Source organism: Balaenoptera ricei, chromosome X, assembly GCF_028023285.1.
Source record: "Balaenoptera ricei isolate mBalRic1 chromosome X, mBalRic1.hap2, whole genome shotgun sequence".
Classification (NCBI taxonomy): domain Eukaryota; kingdom Metazoa; phylum Chordata; class Mammalia; order Artiodactyla; family Balaenopteridae; genus Balaenoptera; species Balaenoptera ricei.
This window is the reverse complement of record NC_082660.1, coordinates 62,951,655-62,965,753: the sequence shown is the minus strand read 5'-3', so window position 1 is coordinate 62,965,753 and position 14,099 is coordinate 62,951,655. Positions and strand designations below refer to the sequence as shown.

The following is a 14,099-nucleotide window of genomic DNA, read 5'->3' as shown; positions in this document are numbered from 1 at the left end:
ATATTTAGGTGCTCTAGTGTTGAATGTGTATGTATATACAATTGTTATATCCTCTTGATGAATTGACCCCTTTGTCACTATATGGTGTCCTTCTTTGTCTCTTGTGACCGATTTTGACTAAAGTCTATTTTGTCTGGTAAGAATAGCCACTCTTGCTCTCTTTTTGTTACCATTTGCGTGGAATATCTTTTTCCATCCCTTCACTTTCAGCTTATGTGTGTCCTTAAAGCTAAAGTTAGTCTCTTGTAGATAGCACATTGTTGGATCTTGTTTTTGTTTGTTTTTTATCCATTTAGCCACTCTGTGTCTTTGATTGGATAGTTTAGTCCATTTACATTTAAATATTGATAGTTAAGGGCTTACTATTCCCATCTTGTTAATTGTTTGAGTTTTTAGTTCCTTTCTTCCTCTCTTGCTTTTTTCCTTTTTGATTTATTTTTATAATGGTGTGTCCTAATTCCTTTATCATATGTGTTTTGCAAATATTTTCTCCCATTGTGTGGCTTGCCTTTTCATTCTCTTAACAGTGTCTTTCACAGAGCAGAAGTTTCTAATTTTAATGAAGTCCAGCTTCTTTTTTCTTTCATGAATTATGCTTTCAATGTTGTTTAAAAAGTCATCAGTAAACCAAATGTCACTTAGTTTTCTCCTATGTTACCTCTAAGAGTTCTGTAGTTTGAGGTCTTACATTTAGATTTACAATTGTTTTTGAATTAATTTTTGTGAAAGGTTTAAGGTCTGTGCTCAGATTTTTTTTCTTTTTTACATGTGGATGTCCAGTTGTTCCAGCACCAATTGTTTTAAAAAGACTATCCTCATTTTTTTGTACTTCCTGGTTTTCCCCTTCTACTAGTGTGGAAATTAATTACTGTTTCTATTCTTTTAATAATTGTCCTAAAAGAATAGAATCCTTACTTAACTGTCCACCATGTTTGTAGTCTCTCTCTGCTGCACTTTAGCTGCATATTTATTATGTCTTATCTTTCAGTTCACTAATTTTCTCTTCATCTGCTTATAACTTGCTATTAATAAGCCTATCCATTATGTTGCCATTTGGATTATTGTATCTTTCATTTCAAGTAGTTCCTTTTGCTCAAATCAGGAAGGTCACATTTTATAGTTTCTGTTTCTTATAAACTTGTGTGATGTGCAAAGTGTTTAACAACTGATATGGCTTGGGCAATAGTCAGAATGGATACCAGCTGGAAACAACCACTGTAACTGTATCAATATGTATTATTGAATATCAGCCTACTTATATACTTTTTGAGCATATCTTTTATTTCCTTAAACTTTGAAAACAGAGGTGTTTTATAGGCAGTTTTTGATACTTCTTTTATCTACATCCTGAGAATCTGTTTCTGCTGATTCTCATTTATGGTGTCTTGTTTCCTACTGTGCTTAATTTTTTTATGTTTCTACTCAAGATTCTTGAAAAATTATTTATGGAAATACTTTGAAGCCTAAGATGAAGGTGTCTTCCCCCAGAGAGGATTTACATTTGCTTCTTCCTATGTTTGGGACCAATGAAAACTAAATTCATAGCTTGACATCTTTTGGCCTCCCATATAATGTAATTTGGGGCTGTAAACACATGAGAAAGTCTGTTTGTATTACACTTTAGGGACTGGTTTTCCCTACCCCATTTTGTTGCATTCTTCTCAGAACCAAGGTATCTATCTTTCATTGCAGTCCCCTGAGGATGTGGATAAAAGTGGGTTTACTTCTGGTTTGCCCTTAGCCTAAGAGTGTGATCCCTTGAGCCTTGATGTCTATTTTCCTGACCTAGTAAGGTACATTAAAACTAAAGTTAACATTTGCCTAGGTTTACAAATGCCCACCAGGAAAAAAAAAAAGTAGCTTTAATTCTCCATTTACTTCTCTGGGACCTCACTTTTCCTTAGATACTGCTTGGTAATTGCTTTACTAGTCACTTGCTTTTGGAATTTAAAAAAAATGTTATCCAACATTTTTGGTTGTTTTCAGTAGGAGGGTTGGTTTGACATATATAATGTGCCCTATTTTCAGAAGCAGAGTTCACTATTTCCATAGCATTTTAACAGAACAGTTCTTCAAAGATTTTTCTTAGATTCATGTCTTTTCATTATGAGTATCCCTCAGCCATTGTGACTATGTTAATAGTATTAGTAAAATATGGTAGGGTCTTCCTTATATGCTTTGTAAAAGAAACCCAATATTTCTTTTTTCAGGCTAAAGAGGCAGTGACAGAAGCTGAACGACGTGATCCTACAAATCTTTTCACTAAATTTTATGTATTCAAGATTGCAGTCCTAGAGGGCAACTCTGACAGAGGTATAAATGTTATTTATGAGTTATATTTGACTGTTAACACAAAGAATAATCCTCTTTGACCATAATAGAGAAAAATAGCTTTTAAGACAATGGAGTTGAATATATATGCTAGCTTTCCTATGTAAAGATGATACAACCATACAAAAAGAAACTATGGAAGGTTGCATAAAAATAAAAGAACAGGGTTTGCCTATTGAAGGAGTAGGAACTAGGCAGATGTGGGGCAAGAATTGGGGGAAAGTCTTGTTCCTGTATACTTTTTTGTACTTTGTCATTTGAACCAGCCTATTAAAAATTAACTTTAAAAAACTGTGGGGGCAGGGAGAAATTATGATGCAGTCAGTTAAGAATTGTCATTAGAGAATGGAAGTCTCCAGGATACCTTTTGATTGTTTGCACTTATTTGGGAAGTTATTGGTGAGAGATCTGGCCCTGAAATGGAGTTTCTCTCCACGGGGTTGACAGTGGTACAGTTGCTCACATGAACCTTATCCCATTAGTGCTTTGTCCTTAAGTTAAGCGTAGTTTCCTAGCTAGTTGTCTGCACACACGTGTATCTTGACTTGGTCACAGATTTACCTGTGCTGTGATATTATTCCTGCTCAGCTCTGGGTAGCTGAGCAAATCCTGGAGCAATTTGAGCTTCAGACTGGTTGCCCTTTGTGAAGGGCACAAGTAGAGAAATTGAGAAGCTTGAGTTAATGGGTTCAAACAGAATTTATACTAGTCCAATTAAGCAACTATTTGTGAATACCTACTAAATGTGCAGTGGAGTCTGTTATTCACTCTGTAAGAAAAGGAAAGATGGTTTATTCTGCTTTGAAAAAGAAATGTTCCACGGTAGTAAAGTATATCTGTATATTAATTAAGGAGTAACAAATTGGAATCAGCTCTTTATCAAGGTTAATATTGCTGTTATGTCCATCATCAGGGTTTTCACTAGAGACTTCTGGGCATTTGTTTTTCTTGATATATTATGCTGAAGTATAGAAAAACTTGAAACTTTTGCCAGTAGAAATGGCAAAAAAAAAATAACCCCACACAACCAGATTTCCTATTAAGGCTTTTTTTTTTAACATTCTATTAAAATAAAATTATTTTACTTTTTAAGCATAGCATTAGCTCAATATTTTCATTTCTTCCCCAGTTATCTGTGTCCACTTTTTAGTCATGTTTACTGAAAATACATACAATAAAATTTACTCTTGTTTAGTGTATGATTTTATAAGGTTTATTTATATTAGTAATTCTATGAGTTTTGACAGTTGCTTACAGTCATGTAACCAGCACCACAATCAAGATATAGAACAAAAAATTAACTCAGGCCCCTTTGCTGTCACTCCTTCCCACCACTTCCAGCCCTGATTCCTACTAATCTCATTTCTATCCCTATAATTTTGCCTTTTCCAGAATGTCATATAAATGGAATCATACAGTATGAAGCTTTTTGAGCCTTCTTTCACTTAGCATAATACATTTGAAACTCATTCATACTGTTGTGTGTTCCCATAGTTTGTTCTTTTTTATTGCTAAGTAGTATTTCATAAGTATGGATGTACCAAAATTTATACATTTACCAGTTGAAGGATATTTGGATGGTTTCCAGTTTGGGTGATTATAAATAAAGGTGCTATAAACATCTGTTTACAAATTTTGTGTGATGACAAGATTTCACTTCTCTAGGGTAAATATCGAGGAATGGGTTTGCTGGGTTGTAAGTATATGTTTAACTTTGTTAGAAACTGCTGAACTCTTTTCTAAAGTGGCTATACAGTTTTATGTTCTAACTAGCTATGTATGAAAGTTCCAGTTGATCTACAGCCTTACCAGCACTTGGAATTGTCCATTGAAAAATTTCTTTAGCCATTCTAATAATGAGGTAGAGATATAGTACTGTGATTATAATTAGCATTTCCGTAGTGTCCAATATTTGACATCCATATATCTTCTTTGGTGGAGTGTTTGTACAAATCTTTTGCCCAGTTTTCTATAAGGAACTCTGTGTTCTTATTGAGTTTCGAAGTTCTTTATATATTCTAGACACAAGTTATTTATCAGATATGTGTTTTACAAATTTTTATTTTCTTACCAGTGCATTTCATGACAAGTTTGATGAAGTCTAATTTATCTTTTTTCTTCTTTTATGGATTGTTTTTTTGGTATTGTATCTAAGAAATCTTTACCTAATCCATGGTCACAAAAAATTTTCCCTGTGTTTTCTTCAAGAAATTTTACAGTTTTAGGTTTAAGTGTGTGGGTAGTTCTGTGATCCATTTTGCATTAATTTTTTATATTTGACTTAAGGTATGGATTGAAGTTCATTTTTTTTGCACATGGTTACCTAATCATTCCAGCTTCATTTATTTAAAAATTCTGTCCTTTCCCAACTGATTGCCTTTGTACCTTTAAAGAAAATCAGTTGTCATATGTGCATGGGTCTCTTTCTGGACTCTTCATTCTGTTCCACTGAACTACTCCTCTTTACCCCATTCCCACACTGTCTTGATTAATGTAGCTATGTAGTAAATTTGAAATCATGTAGTGTTAGTCCTCCAACTTTATTCTTCTCTTTCAAATTGTTTGGGCTATTCTAAGTCCTTTGTATATCTGTGAATTTTAAATAAGTTTTTCAGTTTCTACAAAAGTAAATATTGATTGGGATTACACTGACTCTATAGATCAGTTTGGAGAGAATTGACATCTTCCAGTCTGTGAACAAGTTATATTTAGGTCTTTAATTTCTCTCAGCAATCTTTTCTATCTTTCAACATATAAGTCTTGTGCACCTTTTGTCAGATTTATCGCTAAGTAGACCATATTTTATGCTATTTCAAATGGCATTTTTAAAAATCCTTCAGTTTCTGATTGTTCATCGCTAGTATGTAGAAATACAATTGACTTTTGTATATTGATCTTGTATCCTACAGACTTGCTAAACTCACTTATTAGTTCCAATAGCTTTCTTGTAGATGATTATGTTGTCTGTGAATAAAGACAATTTTACTACTTCCTGTCCAATCTGGGTACAGTTTTTCATGCCTTATTGTACTTGTTAGAATCTCCAGTACAATTGGTAAAAAGCAGACATCCTTGACTTTTTCCTGATTTTAGAGGGAAGGCATCCAGTTTTCAATTATTAAGTATGATGTTAGCTGTAGGTTTTTCATAGATAACCTTTTATCAGGTTGAGGAAGTTCCCTTCTGTTTCCAGTTTCCAGGGAGTTTTTAATCAGGAATGGATGTTGAATTTGGTCATATGATTTTTCTACATCTATTGAAATGATCAAGTTTTTAAAAATGTTTTTGGAGTACAGTTGATTTACAATGTTGTGTTAGTTTCAGGTGTACAGCAAAGTGAACCTGTTATACATATATCCACTCTTTTTTAGATTCTTTTCCCATATAGGCCATTACAGAGTATTGAGTAGAGTTCCCTGTGCTATACAGCAGGTCCTTACTAGTTATCTATTTTATATATAGTAGTGTGTGTATGTCAATCCCAGTCTTCCAATTTACCCCTCCCCCCCACCCCCGAACCATAAGTGTGTTTTCTACATCTGTAACTCTATTTCGGTTTTGTAGATAAGTTCATTTGTAACCTTTTTTTTTTAGATTCCACATAGAAGCGATATCATATGATATTTGTCTTTTACTTACTTCATTCAGTATGACAATCTCTAGGTCCATCCATGTTGCTGCCAATGGAATTATTTCATTCTTTTTTATGGCTGAGTAATATTCCATTGTATATATGTACCATATCTTCTTTATCCATTCCTCTGTTGATGGACATTTAGGTTGCTTCCATGTCCTGGCTGTTGTAAATAGTGCTGCAGTGAACATTGGGGTGCATGTATCTTTTCGAATTATGGTTTTCTACAGATATATGCCCAGGAGTGAGATTGCTGGATCATATGGTAGCTCTATTTTTAGTTTTTTAAGGAACCTGCATACTGTCCTCCATAGTGGCTGTACCAGTTTACATTCCCACCAAGAGTGTAGGAGGAGGGTTCCCTTTTCTCCACACCCTCTCCAGCATTTATAGTTTGTAGATTTTTTGATGATGGCCATTCTGACCAGTGTGAGGTGATACCTCACTGTAGTTTTTGGTTTTTTTTTTTTTGTTTTTTTTTTTCTCACTGTAGTTTTGATTTGCATTTCTCTAATAATTAGTGATGTTGAGCATCCTTTCATGTGCTTTTTAGCCATCTGTATGTCTTCTTTGGAGAAATGTTTATTTAGATCTTCTGCCCATTTTTTGACTGGGTTGGTTTTTTTTGATATTGAGCTGCATGAGCTGTTTGTATCTTTTGGAGAGATTAATTTGTACTGGCACAGAAACAGAAATACACATCAGTGGAACAGGATAGAAAGTCCAGAGATAAACCCACACACCTATGGTCACCTAATCTATGACAAAGTAGGCAAGAATATACAATGGAGAAAAGACAGTCTCTTCAGTAAGTGGTGCTGGGAAAACTGGACAGCTATATGTAAAAGAATGAAATTAGAACACTCCCTAACACCATACAGAAAAATAAACTCAAAATGGATTAAAGACCTAAATATAAGGCTGGATACTATAAAACTCCTAGAGTAAAACATAGGCAGAACACTCTTTGACATAACTCACAGTAACATCTTTTTCGATCCACCTCCTAGAGTAATGAAAGTAAAAAACAAAAATGAACAACTGGGACCTAATTAAACTTAAAAGCTTTTGCACAGCAAAGGAAACCATAAACAAAACAAAAAGACAATCCTCAGAATGGGAGAAAACATTTGGAAATGAAATGATCAATTTTTTTTTAAAGTTTGTTAATATGGTCAGTTATATTGATTTTTTTCAACAGATAAACCAATGCTGCATTCCTGGGATAAGCTCCACTTAGTCATGATATGTTCTTTTTTAAAATATAATATTAGATTTGATTTGCTAACAGTTTGTTTAAGAATATTTTTACCTGTGTCCATGAGCGATACTGCTCTCTAATTTTCCTGTAATGTTTTTGGTTTTGCAATTAGGGTAATGCTTACTACATAGAATGAATTGGAAAATACACCCTCTTTTTCCATCTTCTAGAAGAATTTGTGTTGCTCGGTTGGTATTATTTCTTTATTAAATGTTTGCTAGAGTTCACAAATGAAGCCATCTGGGGCTGGAGTTTTCTTTATGAGAAGGTTTTTAATTATAAACTCAATTTCTTTAATAGACAATAGGTTTCTTCAGGTTATCTATTATTTCCAAACTGAGCTTTGGTAGTTTGTGTCTTTCAAGAAATTTGTCTGTTTCATTTAAGTTGTTGAAATTATTGGCCTAAAGTCATTCATTGTATCATCCATATTATCCTTTTGACATCTGTAAAATCTTTAGTGATGTCACCTTTCTCATTCCTCATATTCGTAATTTGTGTCTTCTCTCTTTTTCTCCCTGTCAGAGTGGCTACAAGTTGATCAATTTTATTGCTCTCAAAGAACCAGCTTTTGGATTCATTAATTTTTCTCTATTGTTTTTTTTCTGTTTTCTATTTCATTTATTAATGTTCTGATCTTTATCATTTCCATTCTTCTACTTACTTTGAGTTTCATTTGCTCTTTTCTTTTCTAGTTTCCAAAGGTGAAAGCTGAAGTCATTGATTTAAGACCCTTATTCTGGTTTAACATAAACAGTTAATGCTATAAATTACCTTCTAAGTATTGCTTTAGTGACAATCCACAAATTTTGATATATCGTGTTTTCATTTTAATTCAGTTCAGAATACTTTCCAATATGACTTCTGACTCCAGTGTAAACCCATGGATTATTTAGAAGTATGCTATTTATTTTCAAAACATTTGCAGATTTCCAGAGAACTTTTTTATTAATTTAATTTAATTCTGTTTTAGTGTAAGATCATAAGTTTGTATGACTTGAATCTTTTAAAATATGTTGATGCTTTTTATATGGCTCAGAATATTCTCTTTCTTGGTAAATGTTCCATGTGCACCAGAGAGGAATGTGTATTTTCCTGGTGTAAGGTCAAGTGTTCTATAAATGTCAGTCAGGTCAAGTTGATTAATAGTGTTAAATATCCTTGCTGATTTTCTGTCTACTTCTCTTGTCAGTTATTTGAGAGAGGTTATTGAAATCTTTGACAATAATTATGGATTTGTTCATTACTCCTCGTAGTTCTATCAGTTTTTGCTTCTTGTATTTTGAAATTTTGTCATTGGATGCATAAACATTTAGGATTATGTCCTCATAATGGATTGATTCCTTTATCATCATGAAATAACCTACTACCACTGGTAATAATCTTTGCTCTGAAATCTATTTTGTCTGATATTAATATAACCCCTCCGGCTTTCTTTTGATTACCTCTACTATAGTATATATTATCCCATCATTTTCTTTTAACCAATTTTGGCTTTATATTTAAAGTGTGTTTCTTGTAGGTAGCATATAGTTTAAAGTTGCTTTCTTAATTCAATCTATCTCTGTCTTTTTTTTTTACATCTTTATTGGAGTATAATTGCTTTACAATGGTGTGTTACTATCTGCTTTATAAAAAAGTGAATCAGCTATATATATACATATATCCCCATATCTCTGCCCTCTTGTGTCTCCCTCCCACCCTCCCTTTCCCACCCCTCTGGGGGTCAGAAAGCACTGAGCTTATCTCCCTGTGCTATGTGGCTGCTTCCCACTAGCTATCTATTTTACATTTGGTAGTGTATATATGTCCATGCCACTCTCACACTTCGTCCCAGCTTACCCTTCCCAATCCCCATGTCCTCAAGTCCATTCTCTACATCTGCATCTTTATTCCTGTCCTGCCCCCAGGTTCTTTGGAACCATTTTTTTTTTTTTTTAGATTCCATATATATGTGTTAGCATACGGTATTTGTTTTTCTTTCTGACTTATTTCACTCTGTATGACAGACTCTAAGTCCATCCACCTCACTACAAATAACTCAATTTCGTTTCTTTTTATGGCTGAGTAATATTCCATTGTATATATGTGCCACATCTTTTTTATCCATTCATCTGTCATTGGACACTTAGGTTGCTTCAGTGTCCTGGCTACTGTAGATACAGCTGCAATGAACATTGTGGTACATGACTCTTTTTGAATTATGGTTTTCTCAGGGTATATGCCCAGTAGTGGGATTGCTGGGTCATATAGTAATTCTATTGTTAGTTTTATAAGGAACCTCCATACTGTTCTCCATAGTGGCTGTATCAGTTTACATTCCCACCAACAGTGCAAGAGGGTTCACTTTTCTCCACACCCTCTCCAACCTTTATTGTTTGTAGATTTTTTGATGCTGGCCATTCTGACTGGTGTGAGCTGCTACCTCACTGTAGTTTTGATTTGCATTTCTCTAATGATTAATGATGTTGAGCATACTTTCATGTGTTTGTTGGCAATCTGTATATCTTCTTTGGAGAAATGTCTATTTAGGTCTTCTGCCCATTTTTGGATTGAGTTGTTTGTGTTTTTTTATACTGAGCTGCATGTGCTGCTGGTATATTTTGGAGATTAATCCTTTGTCAGTTGCTTCATTGCAGACATTTCCTCCCATTCTGAGGGTTCTCTTTTCGTCTTGTTTGTGTTTTCCTTTGCTGTGCAAAAACTTTTAAGTTACATTAAGTCCCATTTGTGTATTTTTGTTTTTATTTCCATTTCTCTAGGAGGTGGGTCAAAAAGGATCTTGCTGTGATTTATGTCATAGAGTATTCTGCCTATGTTTTCCTCTAAGACTTTTATAGTGTCTGGCCGTACATTTAGGTCTTTAATCCATTTTGAGTTTATTTTTGCGTATGGTGTTAGGGAGTGTTCTAATTTCATTCTTTTACATGTACTGTCCAGTTTTCCCAGTGCCACTTATTGAAGAGGCTGTCTTTTCTCCATTGTATGTTCTTGCCTCCTTTATCAAAGATAAGGTAACCATATGTGTGTAGGTTTATCTCTGGGCTTTCTATCCTGTTCCATTCATCTATGTTTCTGTTTTTGTGCCAGTACCATACTGTCTTGATGACTGTAGCTTGGTAGTATAATCTGAAGTCCGGAGCCTGATTCCTCCAGCTCCATTTTTCTTTCTCAAGATTGCTTTGACTATTCGGGGTCTTTTGTATTTCCCTACAAGTTGTGAAATTTTTTGTTTTAGTTCTACGAAAAATGCCATTGGTAGTTGGATAGGAATTGCATTGAAACTGTAGATTGCTTTGGGTAGTAGAGTCATTTTCACAATGTTGATTCTTCCAATCCAAGAACATGGTGTATCTCTCCATCTGTTTGTACATCTTTAATTTCTTTCATCAGTGTCTTATAGTTTTCTGCATACAGGTCTTTTGTCTCCTTAGGTAGGTTTATTCCTAGGTATTTTATTCTTTTTGTTGCAGTGGTAAATGGGAGTGTTTCCTTAATTTCTCTTTCAGATTTTTCATCCTTAGTGTATAGGAATTCAAGCGATTTCTGTGCATTAATTAATTTTGTGTTCTGCTACTTTACCAAATTCATTGATTAGCTCTAGTAGTTTTCTGATAGCATCTTTAGGATTCTCTGTGTATAGTATCATGTCATCTGCAAACAGTGACAGCTTTACTTCTTTTCCGATTTGGATTCCTTTTATTTCTTTTTCTTCTCTGATTGCTGTGGCTAAAACTTCAAAAACTATGTTGCATAATGATGGTGAGAGTGGACAACCTTGTCTTGTTCCTGATCGTAGAGGAAATGGTTTCAGTTTTTCACCATTGAGAACGATGTTGGCTGTGGGTTTGTCATATATGGCCTTTATTATGTTGAGGTAAGTTCCCTATATGCATGCTTTCTGGAGGGTTTTTATCATAAATGTGTGTTGAATTTTTTCGAAAGCATTTTCTGCATCTGTTGAGATGATCATATGCTTTTTCTCCTTGAATTTGTTAATATGGTTTATCACATTGATTGATTTACGTATATTGAAGAATCCTTGCATTCCTGGGATAAACCCCACTTGATCATGGTGTATGATCCTTTGAATGTGCTGTTGGATTCTGCTTGCTAGTATTTTGTTGAGGATTTTTGCATCTATATTCATCAGTGATATTGGCCTGTAGTTTTCTTTCTTTGTGACATCTTTGCCTGGTTTTGGTATCAGGGTGATGTTGGCCTCGTAGAATGAGCTTGGGAGTGTTCCTCCCTCTGCTATATTTTGGAAGAGTTTGAGTAGGATAGGTGTTAGCTCTTCTCTAAATATTTGTTAGAATTCACCTGTGAAGCCATCTGGTCCTGGGCTTTTTATGTTAGAAGATTTTTAATCACAGTCTCAATTTCTGTGCTTGTGTTGGTCTGTTTATATTTTCTGTTTCTTCCTGGTTCAGTCTCAGAAGGTTGTGCATTTCTAAGAATTTGTCCATTTCTTCCAGGTTGTCCATTTTATTGGCATATAGTTGCTTGTAGTACTCTCTCACGATACTTTGTATTTCTGCAGTGTCAGTTGTTACTTCTCCTTTTTCATTTCTAATTCTATTGATTTGAGTCTTCTCCCTTTTTTTCTTGATGAGTCTGGCTAATGGTTTATCAATTCTGTTTATCTTCTCAAAGAACCAGCTTTTAGTTTTATTGATCCTTGCTATCGTTTCCTTCATTTCTTCTTCATTTATTTCTGATCTGATCTTTATGATTTATTTCCTTCTGCTAACTTTGGGGTTTTTTTGTTTTTGTTTTTCTAACTGCTTTAGGTGTAGAGTTAGGTTGTTTATTTGAGATGTTTCTGGTTTCTTGAGGTAGGATTGTATTGCTGTAAACTTCCCTCTTAGAACTGCTTTTGCTGCATCCCATAGGTTTTGGGTCGTCGTTTTTTCATTGTCCTTTGTCTCTAGGTATTTTTTGATTTCCTCTTTGATTTCTTCAGTGACCTCCTGGTTATTTAATAGTGTATTTTTTAGTTTCCATATGTTTGTATTTTTTATAGAATTTTTCCTCTAATTGATATCTAGTCTCATAGCTTTGTGGTGAGAAAAGATACTTAATACAATTTCAATTTTCTTAAATTTACCAAGGCTTGATTTGTGACCCACGATATGATCTGTCCTGGAGAATGTTGCATGTGCACTTGAGAAGAAAATGTATTCTGTTGTTTTTGGATGGAATAATCCTGTAAATATCAGTTAAGTCCATCTTGTTTAATATATCATTTAAAGCTTGGTTTCCTTATTTATTTTCATTTTGGATGATCTGTCCATTGGTGAAAGTGGGGTGTTAAAGTCCCCTGCTATGACTGTGTTACTGTCAGTTTCCCCTTTTATGGCTGTTAGCATTTGCTGTTAGGAGCATAAATATTTACAACTGTTAAATCTTCTTCTTGGATTGATCCCTTGATCATTATGTAGTGTCCTTCTTTGTCTCTTGTAATAGTCTTTATTTTAAAGTCTATTTTGTCTGATATGAGAATTGCTACTGCAGCTTTCTTTTGATTTCCATTTGCATGGAGTATCTTTTTCCATCCCCTCACTTTCAGTCTGTATGTGTCCCTAGGTCTAAAGTGGGTCTCTTGTAGACAGCATATATATGGGTCTTATTTTTGTATCCATTCAGCCAGTCTATGTCTTTTGGTTGGAGCATTTAATCCATTTACATTTAAGGTAGTTATCGATATGTATGTTCCTATTACCATTTTCTTAATTGTTTTGGGTTTGTTATTATTGTAGGTCTTTTCCTTCTCTTGTGTTTCCTGCCTAGAGAAGTTGCCTTAGCATTTATTGTAAAGCTGGTTTGGTGGTGCTGAATTCTCTTAGCTTTTGCTTGTCTGTAAAGGTTTTAATTTCTCTGTCGAATCTGAATGAGATCCTTCCTGGGTAGAGTAATCTTGGCTGTATGTTTTTGCCTTTCATCACTTTAAATATGTCCTGCCACTCCCTTCTGGCTTGCAGAGTTTCTGCTGAAAGATCAGCTGTTAACCTAATGGGGATTCCCTTGTATGTTATTTGTTGCTTTTCCTTTGCTGCTTTTAATAATTTTTCTTTTTATTTAAGTCTTGATAGTTTGATTAATATTTGTCTTCACATGTTTCTCCTTTGATTTATCCTGTATGGGACTCTCTGGGGTTCCTCGACTTGATTGACTATTTCCTTTCCCATATTATGGAAGTTTTCAATTATAATCTCTTCAAGTATTTTCTCAGTCACTTTCTTTTTCTCTTCTTCTTCTGGGACCCCTATCATTAGAATGTTGGTGCTTTTAATGTTGTCTCAAAGGTCTCTGAAACTGTCCTGAATTCTTTTCATTCTCTTGTCTTTATTCTGCTCTGTGGTAGTTATTTCCACTATTTTATCTCCCAGGTCACTTATCCGTTCTTCTGCCTCAGTCATTCTTCTATTGATTCCTTCTAGAGAATTTTAATTTCATTTATCATGTTGTTCATCATTGTTTGTTTGCTCTTTAGTTCCTTTTGGTCCTTGTTAAATGTTTCTTGTATTTTCTCCATTCTATTTCCAAGATTTTGGATCATCTTTACTGTCATTATTCTGAATTCTTTTTAGGTAGACTGCCTATTTCCTCTTCATTTGTTAGGTCTGGTGGGTTTTTGCCTTCCTCCTTCATCTGCTGTGTGTTTCTCTGTCTTCTCATTTTGCTTAACTTACTGTGTTTGGGGTCTCCTTTTCGCAGGCTGCAGGTTCATAGTTCCCGTTGTTTTTGGTGTCTGCCCCCAGTGGCTAAGGTTGGTTCAGTGGGTTGTGTAGGCTTCCCGGTGGAGTGGACTGGTGCCTGTGTTCTGGTGGATGAGGCTGGATCTTGTCTTTCTGATGGGCAGGACTGCGC

At 34.6% G+C, this 14,099-nt stretch overlaps 1 protein-coding gene across 1 annotated transcript in view; it reads left to right on the top strand.

The window, feature by feature from the left end:
* TEX11 (testis expressed 11) overlaps window positions 1-14,099 on the top strand; it is a 362,907-nt gene that overhangs the window by 260,716 nt on the left and 88,092 nt on the right. The window contains exon 17 of the mRNA XM_059910602.1: window positions 2,211-2,313. Within this exon, the coding sequence (XP_059766585.1) occupies window positions 2,211-2,313 (103 nt within the window). The remainder of the gene's footprint in view (window positions 1-2,210; window positions 2,314-14,099) is intronic.